The 25,637-nt window shown below is 45.8% G+C and overlaps 1 protein-coding gene across 1 annotated transcript in view; it reads left to right on the top strand.

Moving 5' to 3' along the window:
• UBASH3B (ubiquitin associated and SH3 domain containing B) overlaps window positions 1-25,637 on the top strand; it is a 75,083-nt gene that overhangs the window by 25,574 nt on the left and 23,872 nt on the right. The window contains exon 2 of the mRNA XM_041720873.2: window positions 24,414-24,467. Within this exon, the coding sequence (XP_041576807.1) occupies window positions 24,414-24,467 (54 nt within the window). The remainder of the gene's footprint in view (window positions 1-24,413; window positions 24,468-25,637) is intronic.

Below are 25,637 nucleotides of genomic sequence, written 5' to 3'. Positions count from 1 at the left end.
ACCCAGTGCTGTTCCCCTCATGATGGGGATGATGATGATGATGATGGTCCCTGCCAGAGCTCCCTGCTCCCAGGACTCTGGCTCCAAACCCTGCTTTCAATCCATGCAAAAAAAACCAAAAATCCTTCCCTGAGCAGCCAGAAGGGAATGCAATTAAGGTGGCCTCATGAAGCTCATAAAGGCTAATGCATGAAAATAAGCAGACAAATTACGAGGGAGCATTAGGAAGAACATTTCTAATTGTGAGGTCGGCTGGCCCCGTTCCTTCAGCTGAGCTGGGGAGGGAAATAAAAGGATCCTGCTGGGAACAATTCTGGGCTGTGGGGAGCTGGGTGGGATGAGTAAGATGGAAACTCCTTCTCTACAATATAATGCACTTTTTCAACCGTTCTCCTGAAATCCAGCCACGGTTTCTGGCTCTTATTTGTGAACCTGTGTCCTTCAGGAATTAAAATCATCTTTTGTTTTGGCTGAGCTGTTTCTTCTCTCCCCTCTGGATGTTTCCTTAGCAGAGGACTTGATGCAGGTTTCTGATTCAGGAGAAAATAGGGATATCTCCCATCCTGAAACTCTCAGCACTGCTGGGATTGCTCTCCAGCTCCTACTGACATATTTGGCTCTTCTTTTGGGTTTGTTTTCAGAGCTTGGCTGCTGCTGGAGCTTGAATTACAGAAATACCACATGCACAGAGGGAAAAAAAACCCCCAGCACCTTGTTCTCAGTGTTTCCTGCCACAAGTCAGATCTTCTGCCTGTCCTGACCTTCTTTCCAAGCAGTTCTTGTGTGGTTCTTGGAGTGAAATTTGGGAAACCATCCCTTGGAATACATCCCCAGTCTTTGGGTTCTAGGCTCACCCAATAACTGCTTCTTTTCCAGACTGTAAATCAGGAATATGCCATTTTCCAGCAAGCTTTCCCACGGGAAAAAGTGGGGATTGGGGTGTTTGTCACAAAAGTATCAGGGATTAAATCTGGTCCGGGGTTTTCGTGCCTCGGTGGGGAATGTGAGATGAAAATATGAATATGGATACGAATGTTCATTTTTATTCTGGATCTCATCTCTTCCAAGGCAGCTGCAGGGCAGAGGGGTGGACAAATAGTAGCATTATTCTGGAGTGTGTGTGTGTGAGTACATCTCACACGCTCAGGCACAGGCAAGGAATCATGAGATGCTGCTTAAATAAGCCTTTGTGCAATTTTTATCTACGATTTTCCACTATGACTCACCGTCATTTACATGTTATCTAACACCCAGAGTCGCAGGTTGAGGTGCCTTCCTGTTCCTCGTGGGGGGGGGAAATAGCCCAAAAAAACCTTTTTTGGGAGAGGTTCCTGTGTGTGGAAGGAGTTAAAGCCCTGCTGGAATAAGTGTCAGCAGCAATTGTGTGTTGGGAAGAGCAGCAGTTACCAAAATGCATTTTAGCCTGCGGGCTGCAAGAACAATGCGTGCATTGTAGTGCACTTGGCACCCAGATAAGCAGAGAGAAAATCAGATTTTGTTGCTGACGGAAGTGATGGAATGCATTGAAAGGTTATTGTTTGAGTGCCTTTGGAAGGCAATTTCTGTGTTACCTTTCCTCTCCCTGCGGGGGGACAAACCCAACCTGCCTCCAGGTGACCCCATGTGAAAATCGCTCCTTCTGCTGGGAAAATTCAGAAAGTTTCATGGAGGACACCAGTGTCAGCGTTCAGAAAACACAGAGTCACAGGATATGATTATCTGCAGGTGCTTTTATTGAGAGCTCTGGGAATCAGGGGTACAGACCCAAATCTGACTCCAACACGGCTTTCAAGCTGAGCGTATTTTATATTCTATCACTATATAACTGACATATTAATTATTAAATTTACATTGTTTAGGAACACACAGAATCACAGAATATGATTATCTGCAGGTGCTTTTATTGGGAGCTCTGGGAATCAGGGGTACAGACCCAAATCTGACTCTGACACGGCTTTCGAGCTGAACACATCTTATATCCTATTGTTACATAACTTATATATTCATTATTAAACTGATATTCTTCTATTGTATACATTGACATGAGTTTCTCATGATCTTTCTCAGGCCCCTCACCACAGTTTCTCATGATCATTCTTATTAATAAACAGTAATTATATTTAATTACTAAACTATCATCACATCTAACAATTATATAATTTATCATGCACTACCTACACAGGTGCAGCTCTAGCAAGTACAAGGCCTTCATGTACCCAGGGTATTTATTTTTTTCCAGGGCCTACTAAGCTTAATTTTCCTTTTAACCCTAAATCCCCATGATTTTAAAACCCTTTTACTATCACCAGGAGACAAAGAGAGTAAAATAGAGATCACAGTCAGGCTCACCATTACCTTTAAATACTCCACTCCTTAAATACTTTTTCATTACACTAGTTTGTTGTATATTCATCTATTCCTGTATATTCACATATTCATAGACTTATGTATATTCATATTTTTCTTCAAACTAATTTACATATTTTAAGGAGCTCTTTGGCATGGCCCCTCTTTGGGTCTGCTTTTTTAGAGGATGTGTGTTTTTCTTGGCTGTGGTTTTAGCTTTTTTTTTTTAAATCATTTTTAGTCTGGCCCTTGGTTTATACTTTTTTTTAGACAGCAGATGTTGATAGTTGGTCTATTAATTAGTAGTAGATAGTTGATATATTATAATAATTATAATTCATATATATTAATTATATTAATAATTAATAGTAGGGTCCTCTTTATATGTTCACTGGATGTTATCTTGACTAAACAGATTGTTCACTTATAACTATATAATAGTTATATATATAATATATAGTTAAATATATAGTTAAATAGTTAAATATATAGTTAAATAGTTAAATACGTATTATAGTTATAATGTTTAAATACAACTATTATATAGTTATAATACTTAAATACTAAAAATAAATTTTAACTTTATAAAGTTAAAATACTTTATACACTATTATACAGTTAGTAATATAATAGCTAATTACTACTACTACTAAGTCTTAATTTTTTTAATAGCAGAAATAAAGGCAAAGTTATTTTAACATTATAGATATAGTATTCCTCTTAATATTTGTGAAAAGCCAACAATATTTGTAGCACCCTGCAAGCCCAAATTTCCATCCCAAAAGTGAGGCCAAACTGAAATGTTGGGCAGGAGGTTTGAGCAGAACTCTCTGTTGTTACCAAAACACCCCGTTCCCTAAAAATAAATCCCAGTTGGAAAAGAAATTTTTTTTAAAATCCCAGTTGGAAAAAAAAATTTTAAAAACCAACAAAAACAAAACATTAAATTCCAGTTGGAAAATAATAAAACAAAAACTAAATCCCACTTGGTAAATTTCACCTCTTCACGATGCTGACAAAAACTGAGGGTTGGGTTTGGAAATGTGGAGCTCTCAGACAGGAAAAAAGTTGATTTTTCAGGCTACATAAAGTTCTTGATCCTTGTGAATTTTCTTTTATTCCTGGTTTTAGCAAAGGCCCTATAGCTGCTGCAGGAGGCCAAGGGCTTTAAAACCTCAAGGAAGATTTTTCTGTGTGGGAAAAGTCTGAAATAATTCAATTCACGTTGATTTGAGAGGAGGAGAACGATGGGATCTTTAATGAGGAGGTTTTTACATGGTGGTGTTTTGCCCCAAAAATGCTCTTGGAGCCCTCCCAATTAATGGCACAGAGGCACACAGAAAATCAGCCAGACCCAAAAAAAATCTTTTTTTTAAATAAAGATTTTTAATAATCAATTTTTAATAATTCTGGGGAACTGCCACAAAGTTGGAGTTGGAGTTTCTGAGCTTTTTTTCTCTCCACCCTGCACCTACTCCAACAGAAATCTGCAAAACTCAGGGTTTGAGTAAGGACAAAAACTTCTGGGTCTGGCTTAAAGACCAAGATTTAATTATTAGATTAAACTTGAGATTTATTTTTATTCCTATAAGGATTTAGGACACACTGAAGTTGTTTTCTTAAGCTTTCCTTGCCAGACAGGAAGGACAGGGATTGACTTTGCCTTTTCTAATGGAACTCGTTGATTCTGCAATAATCACTTGATATTGGGAGCTGTGCCATGAAAACATCAACAACAGCAAAAAAAAAAAAGGTAAAATTACAGGAGTGAGGAACTCGAATAATACCAGTGTGAAAAGGCTTTTAAAATTCTTCAAAGGTTATTATGTCCTCCACACTTTGCTGATTTTTTAAAGTGCCTAATTTCATTTGAATCACTTCCCTTATAAATTACACTTAAAAACCTGCTGATGTTGCCTCCAATACTAATAAAAACATCCCATTTTTGATCCCCCCCCCCCCCCCCATCCCCCATTTTATCTCAGTTTTCCTTGGACAGATAATTTCAGGCAATAATTTCTTCTTTTTAACCTCAGGAGCAGCAGGTGAACTCAGTTACAATTACTGGGGTACAATGCAGAGCCTGCAGAAATCTTCTGTTTGCTCTGCAACAGAAAGTTTATTTTCCCTGATTTTCATTAACTTCACACCTGGCATTACTGATTTGAAGCTGGGTTCAGTAGGGAGCTGTGGCATTTCATACACTTGTCCAAAATTCCCACACCTGTAAATAGAAATGTCAAGGCCAGAGCCATTTGGAAGCCACTGGGAATTTTTTCAGCAGCTTTTGGAATAAATTCTATGGTAACCTAAAGGAAAGCAGAGACCTCCCTACCTCTATTTTGAGCAGAGGATAAAATGCACCCAAAAATAAATAGATTTGTCAACATCAAACAGCAGAATAGAACCAAGAGCAGCACGAGATTGAGTTACTCCAGCCCCCTCAGCACTTTATTAATCCTGTTTTTCCTGCAGATTTCCTGCCTGGCCTTGCTGCTGTGCAAGGAAGAAACTTCTCCATTAGAAAAAGCAAAAAAAAAAGAAAAAAAAAAGAAATTTATTTCATTTCTTTGCCACCCCATCCATCCATCTGGGCACCACACAGAGCTGGGGTTTCATGCTGCAGAGGATGGGAGAATTCAGGAGATCTCCCTGAATATTGGTGAATTACCCAATAGAAATAGAGGTTCTGTGTTTGTGTCAACATCCCAGAGACAAAAATAGGGGAAAACTCAGAGAAGCATAAATGTGTTCATATCCAGAGCAGTCTCCACAAAGAATACTTTGTACAGCCTTATTGTTGTTGTTGGAGTCTTTTTTTTTTCTCTTTCCCAGAAGCATCAGCAGTTCCTTAGGCATGTAATTTATGAGAGGCTAAAATCTAAATTATGCATCAAAAAGGGAGAGATGCAACTTCAGGGTAATAACACATTTCAAAAATAACTTCAAATGCGTAGTCCAGAGCAGCCTATAGCAGTGCCCAGTCAGCAAAGGCAGCAGAGAAGTAAAAATTCCTCTTCCTTACACAAAAAAAATCTCTTGTGGAGATCTTTATTTTTAAATCTGACAGCAGCAGAGCTGGATTCCAGAGCTCTGAATCCATTGGGAGGGGTGATCCTTAGAAATGCACTGAGCAAAATATTAAATAATGCAGGAAATCATTTCAAACTGAAAAGAAAAGTTTATTTTTTTTCTGTTTAACAGACAGAAAGACTCTAACACAGCCCAGGGCTGATGTTTGTACAAATAAAAGTCCCTTGAGAGCTCTGAGATCTCTTTTTGTCCTCCTTGAGCTGCTCTACACTAACCTACAGCAGGGTTGTAGGTTCAGAATTTCACTTCCCTTAGGAGTGGCTGATCTTTCCCTAAATATTTTTTATCAAAAAATTTTAATTCAAAATATTATTATAAAAAATTTTATCTTAAGTTTTAAAACTTTTAATAATAATTTTACATATTGAACATTATTTTATCAAAAACTTTTTTTTTTACCAAAGGTATTTAGTTGAGGATCAAGAAAAGGTGAGTCAGACTCACCCTGGGGAGTTCAAGGACCAGGCTGGGAATAATTTCCCTCTCTCAATGATTTATTTTCTGCCTGCCTTTAGTAATTGGAGAGCCTTGCACTGTGATTGGGGACAAGGTCCCTGCTCACAGGGGGTGATGCCACCAGCACAGGGGGAACAATCCCTGCCTCCACTGCTGGGCTCTGCAGTGATTTCCCCCCAAAATTCCCTCCAGGCAAAAGTCTGGCCTTGCTGCAGCAGGAGGATTTGCCACAAAAGGAGGGATCCAGCCTGAAATGGCACCAGGAAAGGGGAAAACGGGCAAATGTGGGCACAACCCAGCTAAAAAAGGAAGGGATTCAGCCCGAAAATCCACCAAAAATGGAAAATGGGGAAATGTGGGCATAACCCAGCTAAAAAAGGAAGGGATCCAGCCTGAAATGTTATGAGGAAAGGGGAAATGGGGGAATCTGGGCACAACCCAGTTAAAAAGGAAGGGATCCAGCCTGAAGTGGCACCAGGAAAGGAAAATGGGCAAATGTGGGGATAACCCAGCTAAAAAGGAAGGGATTCCACCTGAAATGCCATGAGGAAAGGGAAAATAGTAAATCTGGGCACAATCCAGCTAAAAAGAAAGATAGTCAGCCTGAAAATCCACCAAAAAAGGGAAAATGGGGAAATCTGGGCACAACCCAGCTAAAAAGAAAGGTATTCAGCTTGAAATGCCATGAGGAAAGGGGAAAATGGGGAAATCTGGGCACAAATCAGATAAAAGGAGAGAATCAACCTGAAATACCTTCAGAAAAAGAAAAATGGAAAATCTGGGTACAACCCAGCCACAAAGGAAGGGATCCAGCCTGAAATGTTATGAGGAAAGGGAAAATGGGGAAATATGGGCAGAACCCAACTAAAAAGGAAGAGATCCAGCCTGAAATGGCACCAGGAGAGGGGAAAATGAGGAAATCTGGGCACAAGGCAGGGAAGAGGCTCTGGGAAGGGCTGACACGAAGCCGCCCTCGCTGTTGTCCCACTGGGAGCAGCTGGCACCCAAAATAAAAGCAGATTCTGCTCTGGGGGCCCAGATGGAGCCACTGCAGCTCCTGGGGATCCAGCAGAGCTCCTGGGGACTGCTGCCAGCAGAAGTGCAGGAGCACATCCTCCACAGCTCCCTCAGCTGCAGGGGGACAGGGCAGCTGGGAAACCCTTGGCTGGGATGTGACAAAGCCTTATGACCAAAAAATAACCCCTTTTTGTTTTTGGGAGAGCTGGATATGGAAAAACAGCAATAAGGAGAGTGATAACTCCGGGAGGTGACCTTGGACATGCAATTTCTGCTCTCAGCTTTTAGTTTCTCAACAAGGCTGTGCTGGAAATGAAAGCCTTGAGTATCACAGCGAGCAAATTCTTATCCTTCACCAATATCAGGGTTCCAGTTAAATGTCAGGACCAGGGTAATGAATTTTTCCCTCTCTCCTTCTCCTCCTGTGGGTGTGTTTACAGCTCCCAGGGAATGCAGTGGTTGAAATAACCACCAGAATATGTGATCACACTGTCAGGAGATCCAACAATAATCACTGATTAAATAGGAAGAATGAAGAGAGTAAGAGCTGGTGGCAGCACTGCTAAATGCTGATCAGCGCTGTAAGACAGCCTTTGATTTTTTAAATTAATTATACATTCCCTCATACTCTGTACTGCTGTAGATTTAATTGGACTCCTTATTTTTAGGCAACTCCAGCAAGAGGAAGATAGGATACAGCTTTCAGCAGCTCAGCTCCAGCCTAATTCTGCCTCATTCAATGCCACTGGGAGCAAAATTAGGCTGATGCTGAGCTCCTGTGAAAGCCTCGTGGTCTCTGTGCAGCTCAGCACGTTCACCTGCCTGGCAGGATGGAGGCAATTCCAGACAGGGATCCAGGCAGAGCAGGGCTCAGCATCCAAAAAAATCCTCTGTTGGAATCTGAGGTATTGATGATTCTGAGATTGTAGAAAGTCTCTGTCTGTCAGCCCCGCTGCCAAAGCAGAAGCCATAATTGGTCTGTGCTGGTTTCAAGGTTGTTTATTCTGTTTATCTCTAACATGTTCTGCTGCCCTGCCGCAGCTCTGTCCTGCAGGGCAGCGTGTGGGGCTCTGCCCTCAGTGGGATGGTACAAACATTAAATACCACAAACTACCTGTGCTGGATTTACAATAACGTGCCAATATCTGTCACCTACGTTGGACAGTGTGTCCCCAGCCTGAACCAACAGAAAAATGCCAACACCACAGTGAAACATGGAGGGCATGAAGAAGGAGAAAAAGGACAAGGCACACCCAATTTCCTCCATCTTGTCCCCTCTGAACCCCTCATCTAGAATCCTAAAATTTCACTTTTGCACCCGTGCCACACTTAATTATTACTTATATCAAACACTCAGAGCTGGTAATTGATCCTGTAAGATTGAAAACTCTTTTCCATGGACAGAGATCACAGCCAGTGTCTCTGGGGGCTCTGTCCAGGGGGGTTCCTGACCCCTGCCAGGGTCCCAGACCTGCCAGGGCAGCCAGAGGGAAGCTCTGCATTCCCACAATCCCCAAACCCCCAAATGGCACCAAGGTCTGGCTGCTACCTACAGAATTTGCCCTGAAAATTCACTTCAGCCCCACTCCACGCGATTTATTTGCTGAAAGCGTGAAATGTTAAAACTGCAGAACAAAGAGGATTGCACTGGAAAAAAAGGGTCTGGTTTCAGCTGCAGCCTGAAATCCTGTATTGCTCCAGGGATGTGGGGAGAGACACCTGCACAGACACAGAGAGATCCTCTTTTTGTGGAACCTCCTCATCTGAGCTCGCCAGGGGTGTCCTGTGGGGCTGCTGGGAGGTGGGAGAGGAGGATGAGGAGGGGCTGTGCTCTCTGCTGTGCCTCTGCACACCCTGAGCAGCAGCTGCTGGCCCTGGCTCCTGCAGGGCTGCACCTGGGAGCTCTTCACCTGCACTGTTGGCTGATTTAGGTTGGATATTAGGAAAAAATTTTTCACTGAAAGAATAATAAAATACTGGAATTGTCTTCCCAGGGAGGTGGTGGAATCACCATCTCTGGATGTGTTTAAAAAAAGACTGGATTTGGCACTTGGTGCTATGGTCTAGTTGTGGTGTTGGGGCATAGGCTGGACTTGATGATCTCAGAGGTCTCTTCCAAACTCATTATTCTGTGATTCTGTGATTCTGTGATTTCTTCTGGACCTGACATGATGCCTTGTGCAGACTGAGCTAGAACAGAGCTAAAGAATAAAGCAGGGAGTTATTAAAAGCATCTCCTCCATGGATCCACCTTGGGCAGCACAGGAGCCCAGCCAGGGCTGCACCCAAGATGAACCAAAATGATCCCAAAATGAGCCCAAAATGAACCCAAATGGGCACAAAATGAACCAAAATGGTCCCAAAATGCACGAGCGCTCCCAGGGGCTCTCCCTGGGATCAGTTCTGCTCCATTGGCACCTTGGAGTTCATTGTCCCATTCCAGCTTCAGCCCAGGCAGTCCCATCCTGCTTGTTTTTCTCTCTCCAGCCCACGGTGTTTGTGCTCCTGGGCTGAGATTTGGATCATTTGTCCTTGGTGCCCAGCTGGAGCAGGAATTGTTTTGTCTCCCTGCTCTGTGCAGAGAGCTCAGCATCCCTCATGTGAAGCCCAGACCCACACACTGAAGCAGCACAGAATGTGAAAAGTATAAAAGCTAAACCTGAGGCATCAGACATGCTTTTCTTGTTGAAACACACATTCTGCTCCTCTGGCTTTCCCAGGACAGCATTTCCTGCAGATCTGCCTCTGCAGCTGGGCTGTATCCCAGCGCTGCTGTGCTCGATGCTCTCTCGGCTCTGAGCCCTCTGCAGCCCAGCTGTGGATCCACGGCAGGAGATCCAGTTTGGGGTGCTGAGGTGCCTCTGGGCCTGCCCTGCTGTGCACAGCAGCTCTGGGACTGCCAGGACCTCACCCCGTCCTTGCTCTGGCTGGGCACTGCTGCTGTTCCTGTCCCAGGCTTGTGTCTGGCAGGATGCTGATAACCAGGATCACCTCCCAGACTTTCCCACATGGGGCAGCTAGCCAAGAACCCATTATTATTTCTTTTCTATCATGCAGAAGTTGCAAGACATGAAATACCCTTGAGAGCTCTGCATCTCTGCCCCACTGGGTTTAAATATCCCGAGAAGCTGAGGAGTTGTTGTGGACACACACGGGGGTGCAGCACAGTCCTGTGAGCCTCAGCTCCTTTGAGAACCAAGCCTGAGAGAGCCCTGAGTGCACAGAAAAGCTTAAAAGGTGCCCAAGGCCAGGCTGGACAGGGCTTGGAGCACCCTGGAGTAGTGGAAGGTGTCCCTGCCATGGCAGGGGATCAATGAAATTATTTTTAAGGTCCCTTCCAACCCAAACCATTCTGTGATTCCATGGCTCTGTCATCTACCAGGCATGCCTTGCTGTATCAGCCCCTGCAATTTACTGCAAAGAATTCCTCTCAAGTGATTCTCCTTTCTTGCTTATTTTTCATGAGGCAGCTCTTAAATATTTACCAAAAAGGAAAGTCACACAAGTCTGGGTTCTTCACCTTGACCACAGGAGCCTGCAGAGCAAACTAATCTTTAAAAACCAAGAGAGCTTTACAACCAACCTTTGTAAGCACGTGCCATTCATTTTATTTATCCATTTTTCCCGTTCCAGCTCCCAGGAGCCCACTCTGCCAGGTGGAGGGAGCACAGATATTATTTTAAGTTAGCCACACTTCACGGTGCTCTCCTCCTTCCTGATGCTGCTGTTAGTGGCAGTGCCTGGAATTGTCCCTGGATCAGTGATTCCCTCCCAGGGCAGGCTGAGGATGGAGAGAGAGGCTGCAACAGATGGAAAAAGAGGCTCCTTCTGCATTTAGGAAAGAAAAATTGCACTCCTCAGGCTGCTTTCTAGATCCCAGCCACACACGAGAACCCAGAGAAGATGGGGCTCAGCTCTCAGTCGTAAAAGGCTTTTTTCTTCTTTTTTTTTTTCTTTTTCTTTTTTTTTCATGAATAATTTTAGCAGCACACCCCCACAGCAGCGCTGCCGAGGTGCGGGGGAGAGCTGAGCTCTGGAAATGAGGTGCTGCTCAGGGAGGGGGGGGTGTGTGTGCCTGTCTGTCTGTCTGTCTGTCTGTCTGTCTGTCTGTCTGCCAGTACCTGCCTGCAGAGCTCAGCCTGCCCACCGAGAGCTCCCGGGCCAGCATCCATCCCACACAGCCCTGGAGAAGGCAGGGAAGGTGTCCCCGCTGCTGGGAGGTGCTGGGATGAGGTGTGAGCTGTGGGAAAACAGGAAAAATAAACCACAGGAAAAGCCACTTCTTGCTCAGGCAGCACAGCTCAGCTCAGAGTCCTCGTGGGCAAAGGTCTGAACTGAAGGGAAGCCCCAAATCTGCCACTATTTAGGCACCCAGGCAGTCACAGAATATTTTGGTTGAGGATCTGGATAAGGAGGTGGAGGACAGGCCAGGCTGTGGCTCTGAGCTCACACACAAGGACTCTGCCTTTATCTCTTCCCACCGCTTTGTTGTCGCCTCTTAGGTGTCAAAAATTCAAATGATGATGGTGAGAGGAGGGGAAAAAAGAGATTTCATTAGATTGTAGTCCCCACAGCAGGTAATTCTGGATACAAAAGCACAGAATGGGAGTTGAGCACCTTTCAGGTCGGTGCTGTAAAACCAGATTTCAGCAGGGCTCGAGTGCTGGCAGTTCCCATCCCCTGGGCTCAGATGTGCTGGGCACTTTTTAAGACTTAACACTGCTTATGTTTGCCCAGGTGGCTCAGCAGAGGCTGAAATGATGGAGGAGAGACCTGCTGAGCTGGAATTCCACTGTCCATACCATGGCTGTGTGCTGTTGAGGTCTCTGACACCGTAGAATTACTTTAGTGTTAAACATACATTTGGGAGCACAGGAAGGTGACATTTTCCCCCACAAACATGAGAATTAAGCCCTGGAGTGAGCAATTCTTTGTGCCAACTGCTGGATTGGGCAGTCTGTCATTAAAGGCCATGGAGGGGTCAAGGAAAAGCTGCCCTTGGAAAACAGTGATGTGCACTGGGGAGGTGAGCAGAAGGAAAAACGGGATTTCAGTGCTTGGCTCTTTCCTGATGTACTTTATTAGGTGTAACCCTGACTGAGTTACGATCCAGGAATCACCAGAATTTCATCCTGTGCTCTTGGTGCCACCCCCCAGCGTCTCCCATGGGTTGCTCTTGTTTTTCACTGTGGCAATGTGTGTTTTTCATGTTGAGCAAGCACCATCTGAAAATGAGAAGCCAGAGCTGTTCGACACGGCTCTAGAATTATTTTGGTGTTAAACAGACATATGGGGGCACAGGAAGGTGACATTTCTCCCCCCACAAACACGAGAATTAAAATAATTATTTGTGTAAAGGCCATGAAGAGAGTCAAGGAGGATCCTGTGGTGAGAAGGAGCAGTGGGACCATGCAGGGCTGAGGGTTTTGCCAGACCTTTGCTGCTTGAGGGGATTTTGGGGAGCAAACACACCAGCAAAAACCACACCCCTGTGTTCCTGCCAGCACCAAATCCCCAGGTTTTCAGGGAGCTGAACAAAGTTCCTTTCATCACAGCAAACACTTGGTTTAAAATCCTTGGAAATTGTGCTGGAAGGGAGAAGGGCCCCAAAGCCTTGATGATTTTTAATAACCTTGCAGCACCTGCTTTGCATAAGAGCAGGGCTGGAGTCTGTAAGTACATGCTTGGAGTTAAAGAGATGCATAAGTACTCTTTGGTGTAGGGATAATTACTAAATCCAGGTCTCATTAAAGTCTTCCTTTTGCTTTTTTTTTTTGTAATTCACTGACAGAGTCTGCAGGATCAGATAGAGGAGTGAAAAGACTCTGCACTTAGAGCTGACAGGCCAGAACAAAATCAGGAAAGTACGCAGGGAAATTGTCCCAGTCTGTGGCAAAGTTTTCTCATGAAATTCTTAGATCCTCCTTTATCTCATTGTTTCTCACTTTATCACGATTCTTCATTTCCTGTTCCCTTTTAAGCTTCAAACATATTTATTTTTAATGTGGAGGGGGTTTTTAACCCTCCCTGGTGAGGATTGAAACTTTTTGGAGTCTCTTAGTTAGATTTCATGTAAAAAAATTCAGATTACTGAGCCAGACACTGCAGGGTCATTTTTAATATTGATTCTGCTATTAGAGTTTAAAGCCTGGCCACGAATTTACAACTTACCACGATTATAACAGCAAAATAATTGTACATTTTTACAGCTTTTTTATCACCTGAGGACTCCAAAGTGACCTGAAGGAGACCAAATCCAGCTCCCCAAACTGAAATTCAGAGCAGAGCTCACTGCCTCGCTTGTTTTCTCTTTCCCCTGATGGAAACTTTGACTTTAGCTGCAGCTCACTGCTGTAACCACATTCAAAATCTCTGAGGCAAGAGGCTGAGCCCTGGGTGGGTTTTCTCACCCCCACCTGGAGCTTGCAGCACCAGGGGACCCCCAGCCCCAATTTTGTCCTGGGGGTGTTTGGGGTGTTTTAGTCAGTGGCAAACATCCCTCAACATCTGCAGCATTAACCCCTTTTCCCCCTTTTCCTACAGCATTTTGGGCTTCTTTGGCCAGCTCTCCCATGTGAATATTGATATAATTAACATTGACATCATTAATATTGATATAATGAATATTGATGTCATTAATATTGACACAATATTGACATAATTAATATTGATATAATGAATATTGGTCTTCTCTAGATGACAAAAAAAAGTGTCACCAGGGGACTCCCAGCCCCAATTCTGTTCTGGAGGGTGTTTTAGTCAGTGGTAAATGTCCCTCAACATCTGCAGCATTAACCCCTTTTCCTACAGCATTTTGGGCTTCTTTGGCCAGATCTTCCATCTGACTATTGATAGAATGAATATTGACATCATTAATATTGACATAATGGTTATTGACATCATTAATATTGATAGAATGAATATTGACACAATTAATATTGACATAATGAATATTGACATAATTAATATTGGTGTTCTCTGGATGACCCAAAAGAAACCAAAAGTGAGGAACAGTAATTTGGAATATTGTGAATTTCATTGTGTTGCTGAAAACAACAAGGCTTCAAAAATTTCCTGAACAGAGCTGTCTAGTGGAGGCTATTTTGAGTCTCTCTTTTTGCCTCTGACCCAACTATTTCAGCACCCCACCCTTCTTCTTCCTTCCACCTTCCTTAATTTCTTAGACTTCCTTCTTGCTGCTTTGCCCGAGTCTATTTTAGGGGTGAGAGCAGCCTTAGCTTCATGCCAGGCGTCCACTTCCCATTTTCCCTCTCTGGGGTTTGCCTTTTCAGCAGGGCTGGGAGCCCACAGGCACGCAGAACCTCTGAGAGTCCCCAGGACGGGCACACACTGCCCCTAAAGAAAGGAAAATCAGCACCTGAGGGGAAAATCAGGGCTCAGAATGAACAAAAAAAATGATCAGGGAAAAAAACAATAAAATAAAATTAGGCTGAGTGCAGGTGTGGGGAGGGGAGTGGCTGAGCTCACCCAGTTTTGGTGAGCACAAGATACTCCCTCCTTCAGTGGATGGAAAGGGAGTGAAACTGAATGGATTTATGGAAGAAATTCTTCCCCGTGAGGGAGGTGAGGCTCTGGAAGGGCTTTCCAGAAGCTGTGGCTGCCCCTGGATCCCTGGAAGTGTCCAAGGCCAGGCTGGAGCACCGTGGGGTGGAGGAAGGTGGAACCAGAAGATCTCCAAGGCCCCTCCAAGAGGTTGGAGGTTCCTTGTGGGCTCCCAGCCCTGCTGAAAAGGCAAACCCCAGAGAGGGAAAATGGGAACTGGACACCTGGCATGAAGCTAAGGCTGCTCTTGTGGGAATGCAGAGCTTCCCTCTGGCTGCCCTGGCAGCTCTGGGACCCTGGCAGGGGTCAGGAACCCCCCTGGACAGACCCCCCAGAGACACTGGCTGTGATCTCTGTCCATGGAAAAGAGTTTTCAATCTTACAGGATCAATTACCAACTCTGAGTGTTTGATATAAGTAATAATTAAGTGTGGCACGGGTGCAAAAGTAAAATTTTAGGATTCTAGATGAGGGGTCCAAAGGGGACAAGATGGAGGAAATTGGGTGTGCCTTGTCCTTTTTCTCCTTCTTCATGCCCTCCATGTTTCACTGTGGTGTTGGCATTTTTCTGTTGGTTCAGGCTGGGGACACACTGTCCAACGTAGGTGACAGATATTGGCACGTTATTGTAAATCCAGCACAGGTAGTTTCTGGTATTTAATGTTTGTACCATCCCACTGAGGGCAGAGCCCCACACGCTGCCCTGCAGGACAGAGCTGCGGCAGGGCAGCAGAACATGTTAGAGATAAACAGAATAAACAACCTTGAAACAGCACAGACCAATTATGGCTTCTGCTTTGGCAGTGGGGCTGACAGACAGAGACTTTCTACAATCTCAGAATCATCAATACCTCAGATTCCGACATGCTCTCACCCCTAAAATAGGCAAACCCACCCCAGGATTCTGTGATTTGGTTGCGCAGTACCCAAGTTGGCAAAGTTTTGACCAAAACCTGTTGTTTGCGGCTGAATTCAAATCTCAAGCAGAGCAAGTTCAGAGTGACACCCTGCCTGAGCACACAGAGACCCAGAGTCTCACCTAGGAGGGATTTTACACCACGGGTTTCCCCAGCAGAGCCAAGGCAAGCAGCTCAGAGCTCCTTTTGGGGCTTTGGGATGTGTTAGCTCTGCTCACATCCTCTCTCAGCCTGGGAAAAGCTCCCCCAAGCACAGCTTTGCAGCCCAGAGGGGCTCACACAGGGCTCACACAGGCAGGAGCAGCACATCAAAACCTGCTGAGAACTCGTCCCAGAAAGTCCCATCCTTGGTGGCCGTCAGGGCTCGGGTTCCTGGTACAGCCCCGTGTCACCAGCTTCACAGAACAGCAGCTTTCTGGCAAATTGTGCAACTGCACCGCCCCCAAACTTCCTGTTTTGAAACCCCAAGAAGCTGGAAAATGTTAACACTGGCACTTTAAAGTGCTACTTGTGGCTTTTTTTTTTTTCCCCCCTTCTCTTCCTAAAGATCTGCTGAAAAATTCGATGTACAGAGGGGTGAAGTGGGGCTGCTGGAGGAGTGAGAGTTGGGGTGGTGCCATCTCCCTGAATCAGGGTGTTTGTGGCTGTGCTGGGCACTGGGGACGTGCAGAAGGGCTGTGACAGATGGACAGGAGGAGCTGCCGAGGTGGCAGCAGGACATTGGTGACATTGGAGCAGCCACCTGGCCCCGTCCCATTCCCCACCAGCCCAAACCCCACTCCTGGTGGGAGGAAGAGGCTGTGGTAATAAGGGAAAAAAAGAGCTGTGGCAAATCTCATTCCTGGTCAGGGAGAGGAGCAATTAGGGAGAAGAAAGCGCCGTGTTTGCCTCAAATGTGGGACTTCATTTCTTCCCAATCAGCGTGACAACTGCTTCCTTTTCTGGCTATCACCGAGCCTCCAGATGGTGCTTGGAGCATCCTTCAACCTCCAGCCTGGCTCCTTGCAAGGACATTGTCTTCCTGGCTAGCTAAAAATGGATTAATGGCTTGGAGATGAAAGCTGCTCCCTGTGTGTCCGAATCTGTGCTATTGATGATTCCAAGGTTGTAGAAAGTCTCTGTCTGTCAGCCCCGCTGCCAAAGCAGAAGCCATAATTCGTCTGTGCTGGTTTCAAGGTTGTTTATTCTGTTTATCTCTAACATGTTCTGCTGCCCTGCCGCAGCTCTGTCCTGCAGGGCAGCGTGTGGGGCTCTGCCCTCAGTGGGATGGTACAAACATTAAATACCACAAACTACCTGTGCTGGATTTACAATAACGTGCCAATATCTGTCACCTGCGTTGGACAGTGTGTCCCCAGCCTGAACCAACAGAAAAATGCCAACACCACAGTGAAACATGGAGGGCATGAAGAAGGAGAAAAAGGACAAGGCACACCCAATTTCCTCCATCTTGTCCCCTTTGGACCCCTCATCTAGAATCCTAAAATTTTACTTTTGTACCCATGCCACACTTAATTATTACTGATATCAAACCCTCAGAGCTGGTAATTGATCCTGTAAGATTGAAAACTCTTTTCCATGGGCAGAGATCACAGCCAGTGTCTCTGGGGGCTCTGTCCAGGGGGGTTCCTGACCCCTGCCAGGGTCCCAGACCTGCCAGGGCAGCCAGAGGGAAGCTCTGGATTCCCACACCTGTGAGTGGTGAACTCGTGGCCAGTTCTGGCCGCTGCTAAAATCAGGTTTTGAAGGGGCCCCTGCTGGATGTGCTCCAGTTGTGTGTGAGTTTATTTGTGTTAGCTCTACCTAGCTGCTTAGCTGATGGCCACAATTCTGCAGAACTTTAACAGCAGCAGTTATTTCTCACCTTCCTTCAGCCCAGTCCCCGCTGCCCTGCAGCCACAGATTTGAATCTGAACCAGCAGCTGAGGTGCTGCCAGGTTTTGTGGGTTTATTAGGGAATTGTGAGAATCATTTTCTTAAATTCCCAGCTTCAGGCCTCCTGCTATTTTCAGAGCTTGTTTGAGCAGCGCTTTTAGATTAGCACATGGGGAGAGAAGCTGAAGGAAGTGAACCAGGAAGCCAGACAGCAAATACCATCCAAAACAGAAATTAAAAAGAAAACCAATATCAGGATTATAAGCAAGCCTAAACGACAGGGCCTTGCAGCTGAAGGGGAGGATGAAAGTGGAATTTTGATGGGGTGTGACCAATTCAAATCAACCCAAAAACCTGTGCCTTGTTCCTCCTCCATCCTGCAGGGAGGTGGGGTGGCTGGCAGGAACTGGACAGCCAAGCCCACCATGGCCAAAAGCTGCAGTGTTGGTGTGCTAAGGAAGGGAATGTCCTGCTTCCTCTTTAAACCTCTTTTTTCTCTTTTTTCCTCTTTGGAAATGGTAAATGGCTGCTACATTCCTGCCTTTATCCCGGCTGGCTTTTTACAAGCCTGTACTTCCCTCTCCTCGTGCTTTAACAAGCTGGCTGAGCAGGGGATTAGGGAATGACTTGGTGCACATGTGGGGAGAGAAATCCGCCTTCAAAGTCTTACATAACTCCAAAAAGCAAGAGACACGTGCCCAGGCCCTCGTTCTTTGCACATAAAAATCATCATTTCATCCTCCTCCTCCTCCTCCTCCTGTGGCCAGGCTGCAGTTCGCTTGTCCTCTGAAAAAAAAAATGAATATTTGAAATTGTGGAGACTACAAACACACAGCAGCGTGTTCCCCACGTTTATTTCTGCTCACATTTCCCTTTTCCCTCTCTTCCCTGCTACCAGCTGTGCTATTCCAGAGCTGGGGTAAGCAGCCAGCCCTTGGGAAGAGGGAGGATGGGAATTTCCAGCCCCACCAGGCACCTTCCATAAATACTGACGTGACCTCCAGGATGCAGCACCCAGAGCTCACATTCCCAGGAATTTCCCCTCTGGAAGTTGCTGTGTTCCAGGCAGGACCTGGGTGTTTTCCACAGCTGAGATCTGCTGACCTCAGAGGTTGGGAACATGGCGTTCCCAAAGGGGATTTTGGGGTGCAGAACCAGCTGCTGCTGCGGGAGGGGACGTGGCTGCAATTAAAGGCAGCAAATTCAACGTGAGCAGCGATTTCTCTCAGCCATCATGCAGGAAAACAGAGAATTTAAGGTAAAACTCAGTGAAGGGAGAGAAATTAATTACCCTGCCATGCTCTCATATCAGAATCGTTCTCACAAAAACACCAGGAGGGGGTTTTGTTGTTTTTTCCTTCCCAGATACAAAAAAGGAACAGCCCCAACCCCCTGCCCTAAACAGGAACTGGATCCCTGGTGATATCTTCCTGTCCTGGCCCTATTTATAGCAGGAAGGTCACCCAAATAAGAACAGAAGCAGCATCATGTGATTTTTTTTTTTTTTTGGGGGGTGGCTGAATGAATTGTGCATGTTGAGGATCCAGAGGAGCGCAGCACATTTAGGAGACACCTCACTGTGGCCATTTTTTTATGTAGAATAATTGAGAAATTCATGGAACTCGGGAATCTGGGTGTTTTTCCCCACTTCACATCACCAAGTCATTCAATGCACAGAAATTTTCCTTGCAAAACCAATCCTCAATGTGCAGTTGTTTAGTGAAAGCCTAAAATAGACTCATTCCCCTTGTTGGATTGCTAATAAAGAATTGGTGAAAACTTCAAAAATTCAGGGATCTGTAAAGGTCACTCGATGGGCAATTTGGAAAAATATATACAATTTGGAAAAAAATAAATTGGAAAAAAATACACAATTTGCAAAAAAATACACAACTTGGAGGAAAAAAAACACACAAAAATACTGGGAATTTTACTGTTTGTGGAGAATTTTTGACAGCTTTACTGCAGGTTATAGAGCAGAGTTTGAATACAGAACCTCCCACCCCATGACTTTGACACACCAGGCAAGGAGAAATTTAAATATTGCGTTCCTGACCTGTACCTGCACTGACAGATCTGCTCCAAACAGCAGCTGCAACCAGAAAATTCCTATTTTTTCCCATTCCCTGGAGCCAGCCAACATTTTGCTTTCTATTCTTTTACCAGAAACCAACAGAGATGGAAGAAGCCAAGCTTTAAATAGATGCATACAGCTAGTTGAATATATGTTTATATAAATATGTTTTATAGGCACAAACAAGCAAAAATGAAGGTTCTTATTTTGTATTGCTAAGGAAAAACGCTCTGTTTGACAGCATCCTTCTTTCAAACTTATTTGGCATAAAATATGGGCTGTAATTCCTATTTTACCCTGTCAGGCAGGCCTGTGAGTGGGACCTGATGAGGAGAGACAAGTATTTCCATCATATTTGTAAAAAAATCTGTATTTACACAGCGGAATATTTGATGGGCCAAAGACTCAGGTGATGAATCCATCCCTCAGAGGGGTTTTGCTCAAGGGGAAGGAATTTGTGTGGGCTTGAGGGATGGGATGGAAGGGCAGAGTTGGTCATTCCCTCTCTTTCCTCCATCCCCAAATCCTCCCTGCCTGTGGAGCAGAGGCTGCTGCTGGTGTTTCTGCAGCCTCTGAGAGCAGAAATTCCAAATAAAGCCGAGTCCCTCTCACAGGCACAGCTCTGCTGGTGGCACAAATAGTGACATCAAATTCCTGCTGGGGCATCAGCCCCCTGAAGTTTGCATCACTTTTTCGTGGTGTAGTTTTATCTGCATTATATTTTATCTCAGAATAGTCCCCCCGCCCATGCCTTGCTCTTGCTGTTTGTCTTCCCCACTGTCCATTCACCCTCCTGTTTTAAGCTGGGCTTAAATAAAGCCAAACACTTTTTAAACTGGACTAGAAGCAGAAGGCTGAGCTCTCAGCAGAGGGAGGATGTTCGTGTGGTGCCCCTGAGGCCGAAGGTTCTCGTTGTGGTTAATGCCTCTTTCCCCATTACAGTCATTTCCTCTGAAGCAAATGGCATTTGGCCATTAAATTTTATATTTATTGATATATATTTCCAAGCTCAATTGGCATTCCCCTTTTTTTCTTTTTCCCCAGCCAGAAGTGACAGTAAGCCAAAAATCCTCCAGCAGCAAGGAGTGCAGTCTGCAGGCCCCAGAGCTCTGTGCTCTGCCTGGACGTGGGCTGGGGTTAAAATGGGCACCATTTACACACCAGTGCTGGGCCAGGGCAGCACCACCAAATCTGCTGGAATGATTTGGGGTCTGCTGTTTAGCTGGGGTGCTTCCTGGCAATATTCACCCTGTTTGACCAGTGAGGGAGTGGGGAAAGGTTTTCCTTGGGCCCTGATGTCGGAATCTGAGGTATTGATGATCCCGAGATTGTAGAAAGTCTCTGTCTTTCAGCCCCGCTGCCAAAGCAGAAGCCATAATTGGTCTGTGCTGGTTTCAAGGTTGTTTATTCTGTTTATCTCTAACATGTTCTGCTGCCCTGCCGCAGCTCTGTCCTGCAGGGCAGCGTGTGGGGCTCTGCCCTCAGTGGGATGGTACAAACATTAAATACCAGAAACTACCTGTGCTGGATTTACAATAACGTGCCAATATCTGTCACCTACGTTGGACAGTGTGTCCCCAGCCTGAACCAACAGAAAAATGCCAACACCACAGTGAAACATGGAGGGCATGAAGAAGGAGAAAAAGGACAAGGCACACCCAATTTCCTCCATCTTGTCCCCTTTGGACCCCTCATCTAGAATCCTAAAATTTTACTTTTGCACCTGTGCCACACTTAATTATTACTGATATCAAACACTCAGAGCTTGTAATTGATCCTGTAAGATTGAAAACTCTTTTCCATGGCCAGAGATCACAGCCAGTGTCTCTGGGGGCTCTGTCCAGGGGGGTTCCTGACCCCTGCCAGGGTCCCAGGGCAGCCAGAGGGAAGCTCTGCATTCCCACACCCTGACATTGAGGTGTGTCATGGGGAGGGCTTTGAGGATGAAGAATCAAACCCATTGAATTCTTCCTGCTGAATAAAATACCTGCTGTGCATTTGGAAGTTGCTGTTAGGATTTTCTTTCCCCTTCCCCGAATTCTCCAGAGCTGCTGTTGCACAGAACCTCTGCCTTGCTGTCTGTTCAAAATGATTATTCCATGTTGCTGGGTGCTTTTAAATGATTTCCCTGCACTTCATCTCAGAAGCCAAGAGATGGAGGAACTGGGTGCCTCAGGGGACCAGCAGTGCTGCACAAACCTTCTGAACCCGTTTTGCATCACCAGAAACAGTTACTCAGTGATGCCATCCAGTAAATTCTGAAAAATAAGTCATTTTCTTACTTCTTCCCTCTTTTCTGGTTCATTTGAGTCACTGCTTTTTTTTTTCTACAGCACTCCAGCCAACATTTGCTACCCAGGGTGAGGAAATGTGAGCACCTAAGCCATAATTTGTCACCTAATTAAGTGACCTGATTTTCTCAGGAGCAGGATGTGTTTTCCAGCTCCCACTGCACTCAGCAGTTGTGAAAATCAGGCCACTTTTGCATGGCTGGGGCCAGTTTCGAGTACTCAACTTCTAAAAAACTGATTTTTGCCTGGGAGCTGGAGGATGGGTCCTCTCCGGCTTTTGGCCAGGGTGGGATTTTGGGAGGAAAGCAGAGACTTATCAGCCATCAGCACCATTCCTTGCACTAAATTAAAAAATAAGAGAGAAAAAAAACTAAAGAAATCTCTCAGTTGCAGGTCCTGGGGTAAAAATATCCTTTGGCTTTGTTTGCTTTATGCAGCATTTCCTCCTCACACTGAAAATTAAATTGAAAAGGGGGTTGGTTGTCCCTGTGGGTGATGGAGGCAGGTGAACAAAGGTGTGGCTCCATCCTCGTGTTCTCTGCCTCCCTTTGGGACCCCAAGCACTGCAGGTGATGCCAGCAGAGCTCCTCTGTGTGATTTATTCCAAGGAATCATCAGGGTGGTGGAAGCTGGGCTGTGCACAGCTCCTCCAGAGGTTTGTGCTGAGACCTGGGCAGAGGAAATCCCAGAGAAACTGCTCATTGCAGAGCCAGAGCTGCTCTGGGAGGGCAGGTTTCACTGCCAGCCTTCAGAGGAGACTTTGGCAGAGTCACATCTCTCTTTTAAAGAGCAGAAACAGCCCAGACAGGAGGGGAGCTCTGCTGAGCAAGGGCAGCACAGCAAACGGTAAAAGCAGGGCAGGAAGAATCCCCAGGCCTTGCTCCCAGAGAGGTGCCCCTTATCTTTTAGAGAAATCCCCCTTTTAGAGAGATTCCCTTTTATCTTTTAGAGAGATCCCTCTTTTATCTTTTAGAGAGATCCCCTTTTATCTTTTAGAGAGATCCCCCTTTTATCTTTTGGAGAGATCCCCCTTTTATCTTTTGGAGAGATCCCCCTTTTATCTTTTGGAGAAGTCCCCCTTATCTTTTGGAGAAGTCCCCCTTATCTTTTGGAGAAGTCCCTCTTATCTTTTAAAGAGATCTCCCCTATCTTTTAGAGAGATGCCCCTGATCTTTTAGAGAGATTCCCCCCTATCTTTTAGAGAAGTGCCCCCCTATTTTTTAGAGGTATCCCTGATCTTTTAGAGAGGTACCTCTTATCTTTTAGAGGTCCCCCCCTATTTTTTAGAGATGCCCCTGATCTTTTAGAGAGATGCCCCTTGTCTTTTAGAGAGGACCCCCCATCTCTTAGAGAAGTCCCCCACATCTTTTAGAGGGGTCCCCCCTCATCTTTTAGAGAGGTGCCCCTGATCTTTCAGCTCCTTTGCCTGAGCTGCTTTCCGAAGCAGAGCAGTTCCTGCTTTGCATAGAACATTTTCCAGAGCAGAACAAGGTCAGCGAGGCAGGAGCACCAACCCACAGCGTTCACCATCCCAAATCCATCAAATCCATCCTCCCAGAGGGCAGCTGCTGGGCCCAGCCCTCTGCTGATCTCCAGGGAATGCTGGCAGATGAGGGCAGCAACACAGCTCGGGGAGGAAGTATTTTCATCATCACACATTTGCAACACAGCCCTTTATTTTTCTCTTTTTTTTTCTGTTTTTTTACCATTATCAGCATTATCTTTCTGCCTTCCTCTTAGCCTCCAGACGAACCCAAATGTGTGTGTTCAAGGGGTGGGGAAGGCTGAAGCACAGCTGAGTCAACAGCACATGGCTGGGGCTGGGGGGAGCACTCAGGAATACCCTCCGGGGGTGTCAGGGAATTTGGAAAGGCAGCCCTGCAGACAGGAGGGGTGGCACAAACACAGCCACAAGTCCTGGAGGGTCCCTGACCCCAGACCCACAGGCTGGAGCTGGATCTGTTCCCTTTCCCTTAAGTAGGAAGCTCTGAAATCCCCTGTTCATGGGGAATTCTGCACCTTCCTCAGCTGAGCTCCTGTCTCTGCCTCATGACTCTAAAATTTCATTTTCTGCCTTCTTCACTCGTAATTCTTGCTGCTTTTGGGTTCTGGGTGAATCCCTCCCTTTGGCTGTCTCTGGTGCCACGGAGCTGAGCTGCTCCACAGCTGCTTTCCTGTGCTGCTGTCGAGCACTTGGAAAACCAAATTCCACATTTAAAGCTGTTTACAGGTGCTGGTCTGCTCAGAAACTTGCTGAACAGGAGAGCTGGGTGTTCCCAGCTGGAGGGAAAAGGGATTCAGGGACATCCTGGAGGGAAAGAAGCAGAAGAGCTCTTTGAGGACTAAAGGGAACTTTGCTAAGCTGGAAAATCTCTATTTGTGCCCTCTCGTGGCTGTTGAATTCTTCTTCTCCTCCTCAGTGCAACTCTTGCACTTTCAGACTCAAATCTTTGGGGTTTCAGACCCAAATCTTTGGGGTTTCGGGCCCAAATCTTTGGGGTTTCATGCTGAAATTGCCAGCAAAGAGCCCTTTAAATGCTGGTGTTTCTCTGTCCAGAAAAAGTGGGAAAACCCAGAGGTCCACATTTCATATTTTGTGCTGGCTGCGTGACTTTGCCCTTCAAACAGTTTTTGGGGATTTGGCAGGTGGCACATGCGAAAAAAAGAAAAAAAAAAAGCCCCAGGGGTTGGAGAATTGGAAAGGGCATCACACGAGTGCCCAAACACACAGGAATAGGACCCAGCAGCACTGAAATTCTCTTTATTCTGCTCTCTCTGCAGACAAAAAGCGCTGGCATCGACAGGTGGAAGGAGCGTTCAAGCAGCATGCGACTGGTTGGTATGAAGTTAAAAAAATGTTAAATGTTAAAAAGTAGCAGAGATGGTGAATTTAGGGTTTCAGCCACTAGAATGTGGAATGTTTAAACAGGGATGTTGTCTGAAAAGCACCTGCAGAGTTGGTGAGGTGCTGGAAATAAGCAGTGCAGAAGTGAGGCTGCTCTGAGGGTTTGTGAGCTGCAGCAAAGGCAGGAGCAGGGGAGAGAAGGAGCCCCCACTGTGCCTGCTCAGAGACCTGGAGCAGTTCCTGGTGCCTTCCTCCCTGTGTTTGGCACTCTGAAAGGCACAAAAGGCAGAAGCAGTGACCTGGCTTAGATCTTCAGAGCATCAGCCTGAAAGTAAAACCCAATTTTCTGTGTTCCTGAGCAGTGCTAATGGGCTGCAAGTGAGGCAGAGCCGCATTTCCCCATAAAGGGACAAGGAATGGCAGCCAGCAGAGGGGGAGCTGGTTTTGTTGGGTGTCGGAATCTGAGGTATTGATGATTCTGAGATTGTAGAAAGTCTCTGTCTGTCAGCCCCGCTGCCAAAGCAGAAGCCATAATTGGTCTGTGCTGGTTTCAAGGTTGTTTATTCTGTTTATCTCTAACATGTTCTGCTGCCCTGCCGCAGCTCTGTCCTGCAGGGCAGCGTGTGGGGCTCTGCCCTCAGTGGGATGGTACAAACATTAAATACCACAAACTACCTGTGCTGGATTTACAATAACGTGCCAATATCTGTCACCTACGTTGGACAGTGTGTCCCCAGCCTGAACCAACAGAAAAATGCCAACACCACAGTGAAACATGGAGGGCATGAAGAAGGAGAAAAAGGACAAGGCACACCCAATTTCCTCCATCTTGTCCCCTTTGGACCCCTCATCTAGAATCCTAAAATTTTACTTTTGCACCCATGCCACACTTAATTATTACTCATATCAAACACGCAGAGCTGGTAATTGATCCTGTAAGATTGAAAACTCTTTTCCATGGACAGAGATCACAGCCAGTGTCTCTGGGGGCTCTGTCCAGGGGGGTTCCTGACCCCTGCCAGGGTCCCAGACCTGCCAGGGCAGCCAGAGGGATGCCCTGGATTCCCACAGAATAAAGTAGGGATTTATTAAAAGGCTTTTAAAGGACACACATTGGGCTGTACAGGAGCCTGGCTGTGGCTACACCCAAGATGGACCCC

Source organism: Taeniopygia guttata, chromosome 24 (assembly GCF_048771995.1).
Source record: "Taeniopygia guttata chromosome 24, bTaeGut7.mat, whole genome shotgun sequence".
Classification (NCBI taxonomy): Eukaryota; Metazoa; Chordata; class Aves; order Passeriformes; family Estrildidae; genus Taeniopygia; species Taeniopygia guttata.
The sequence above is the reverse complement of the archived record's forward strand: the minus strand, read 5'-3'. Positions and strand labels throughout refer to the sequence as shown.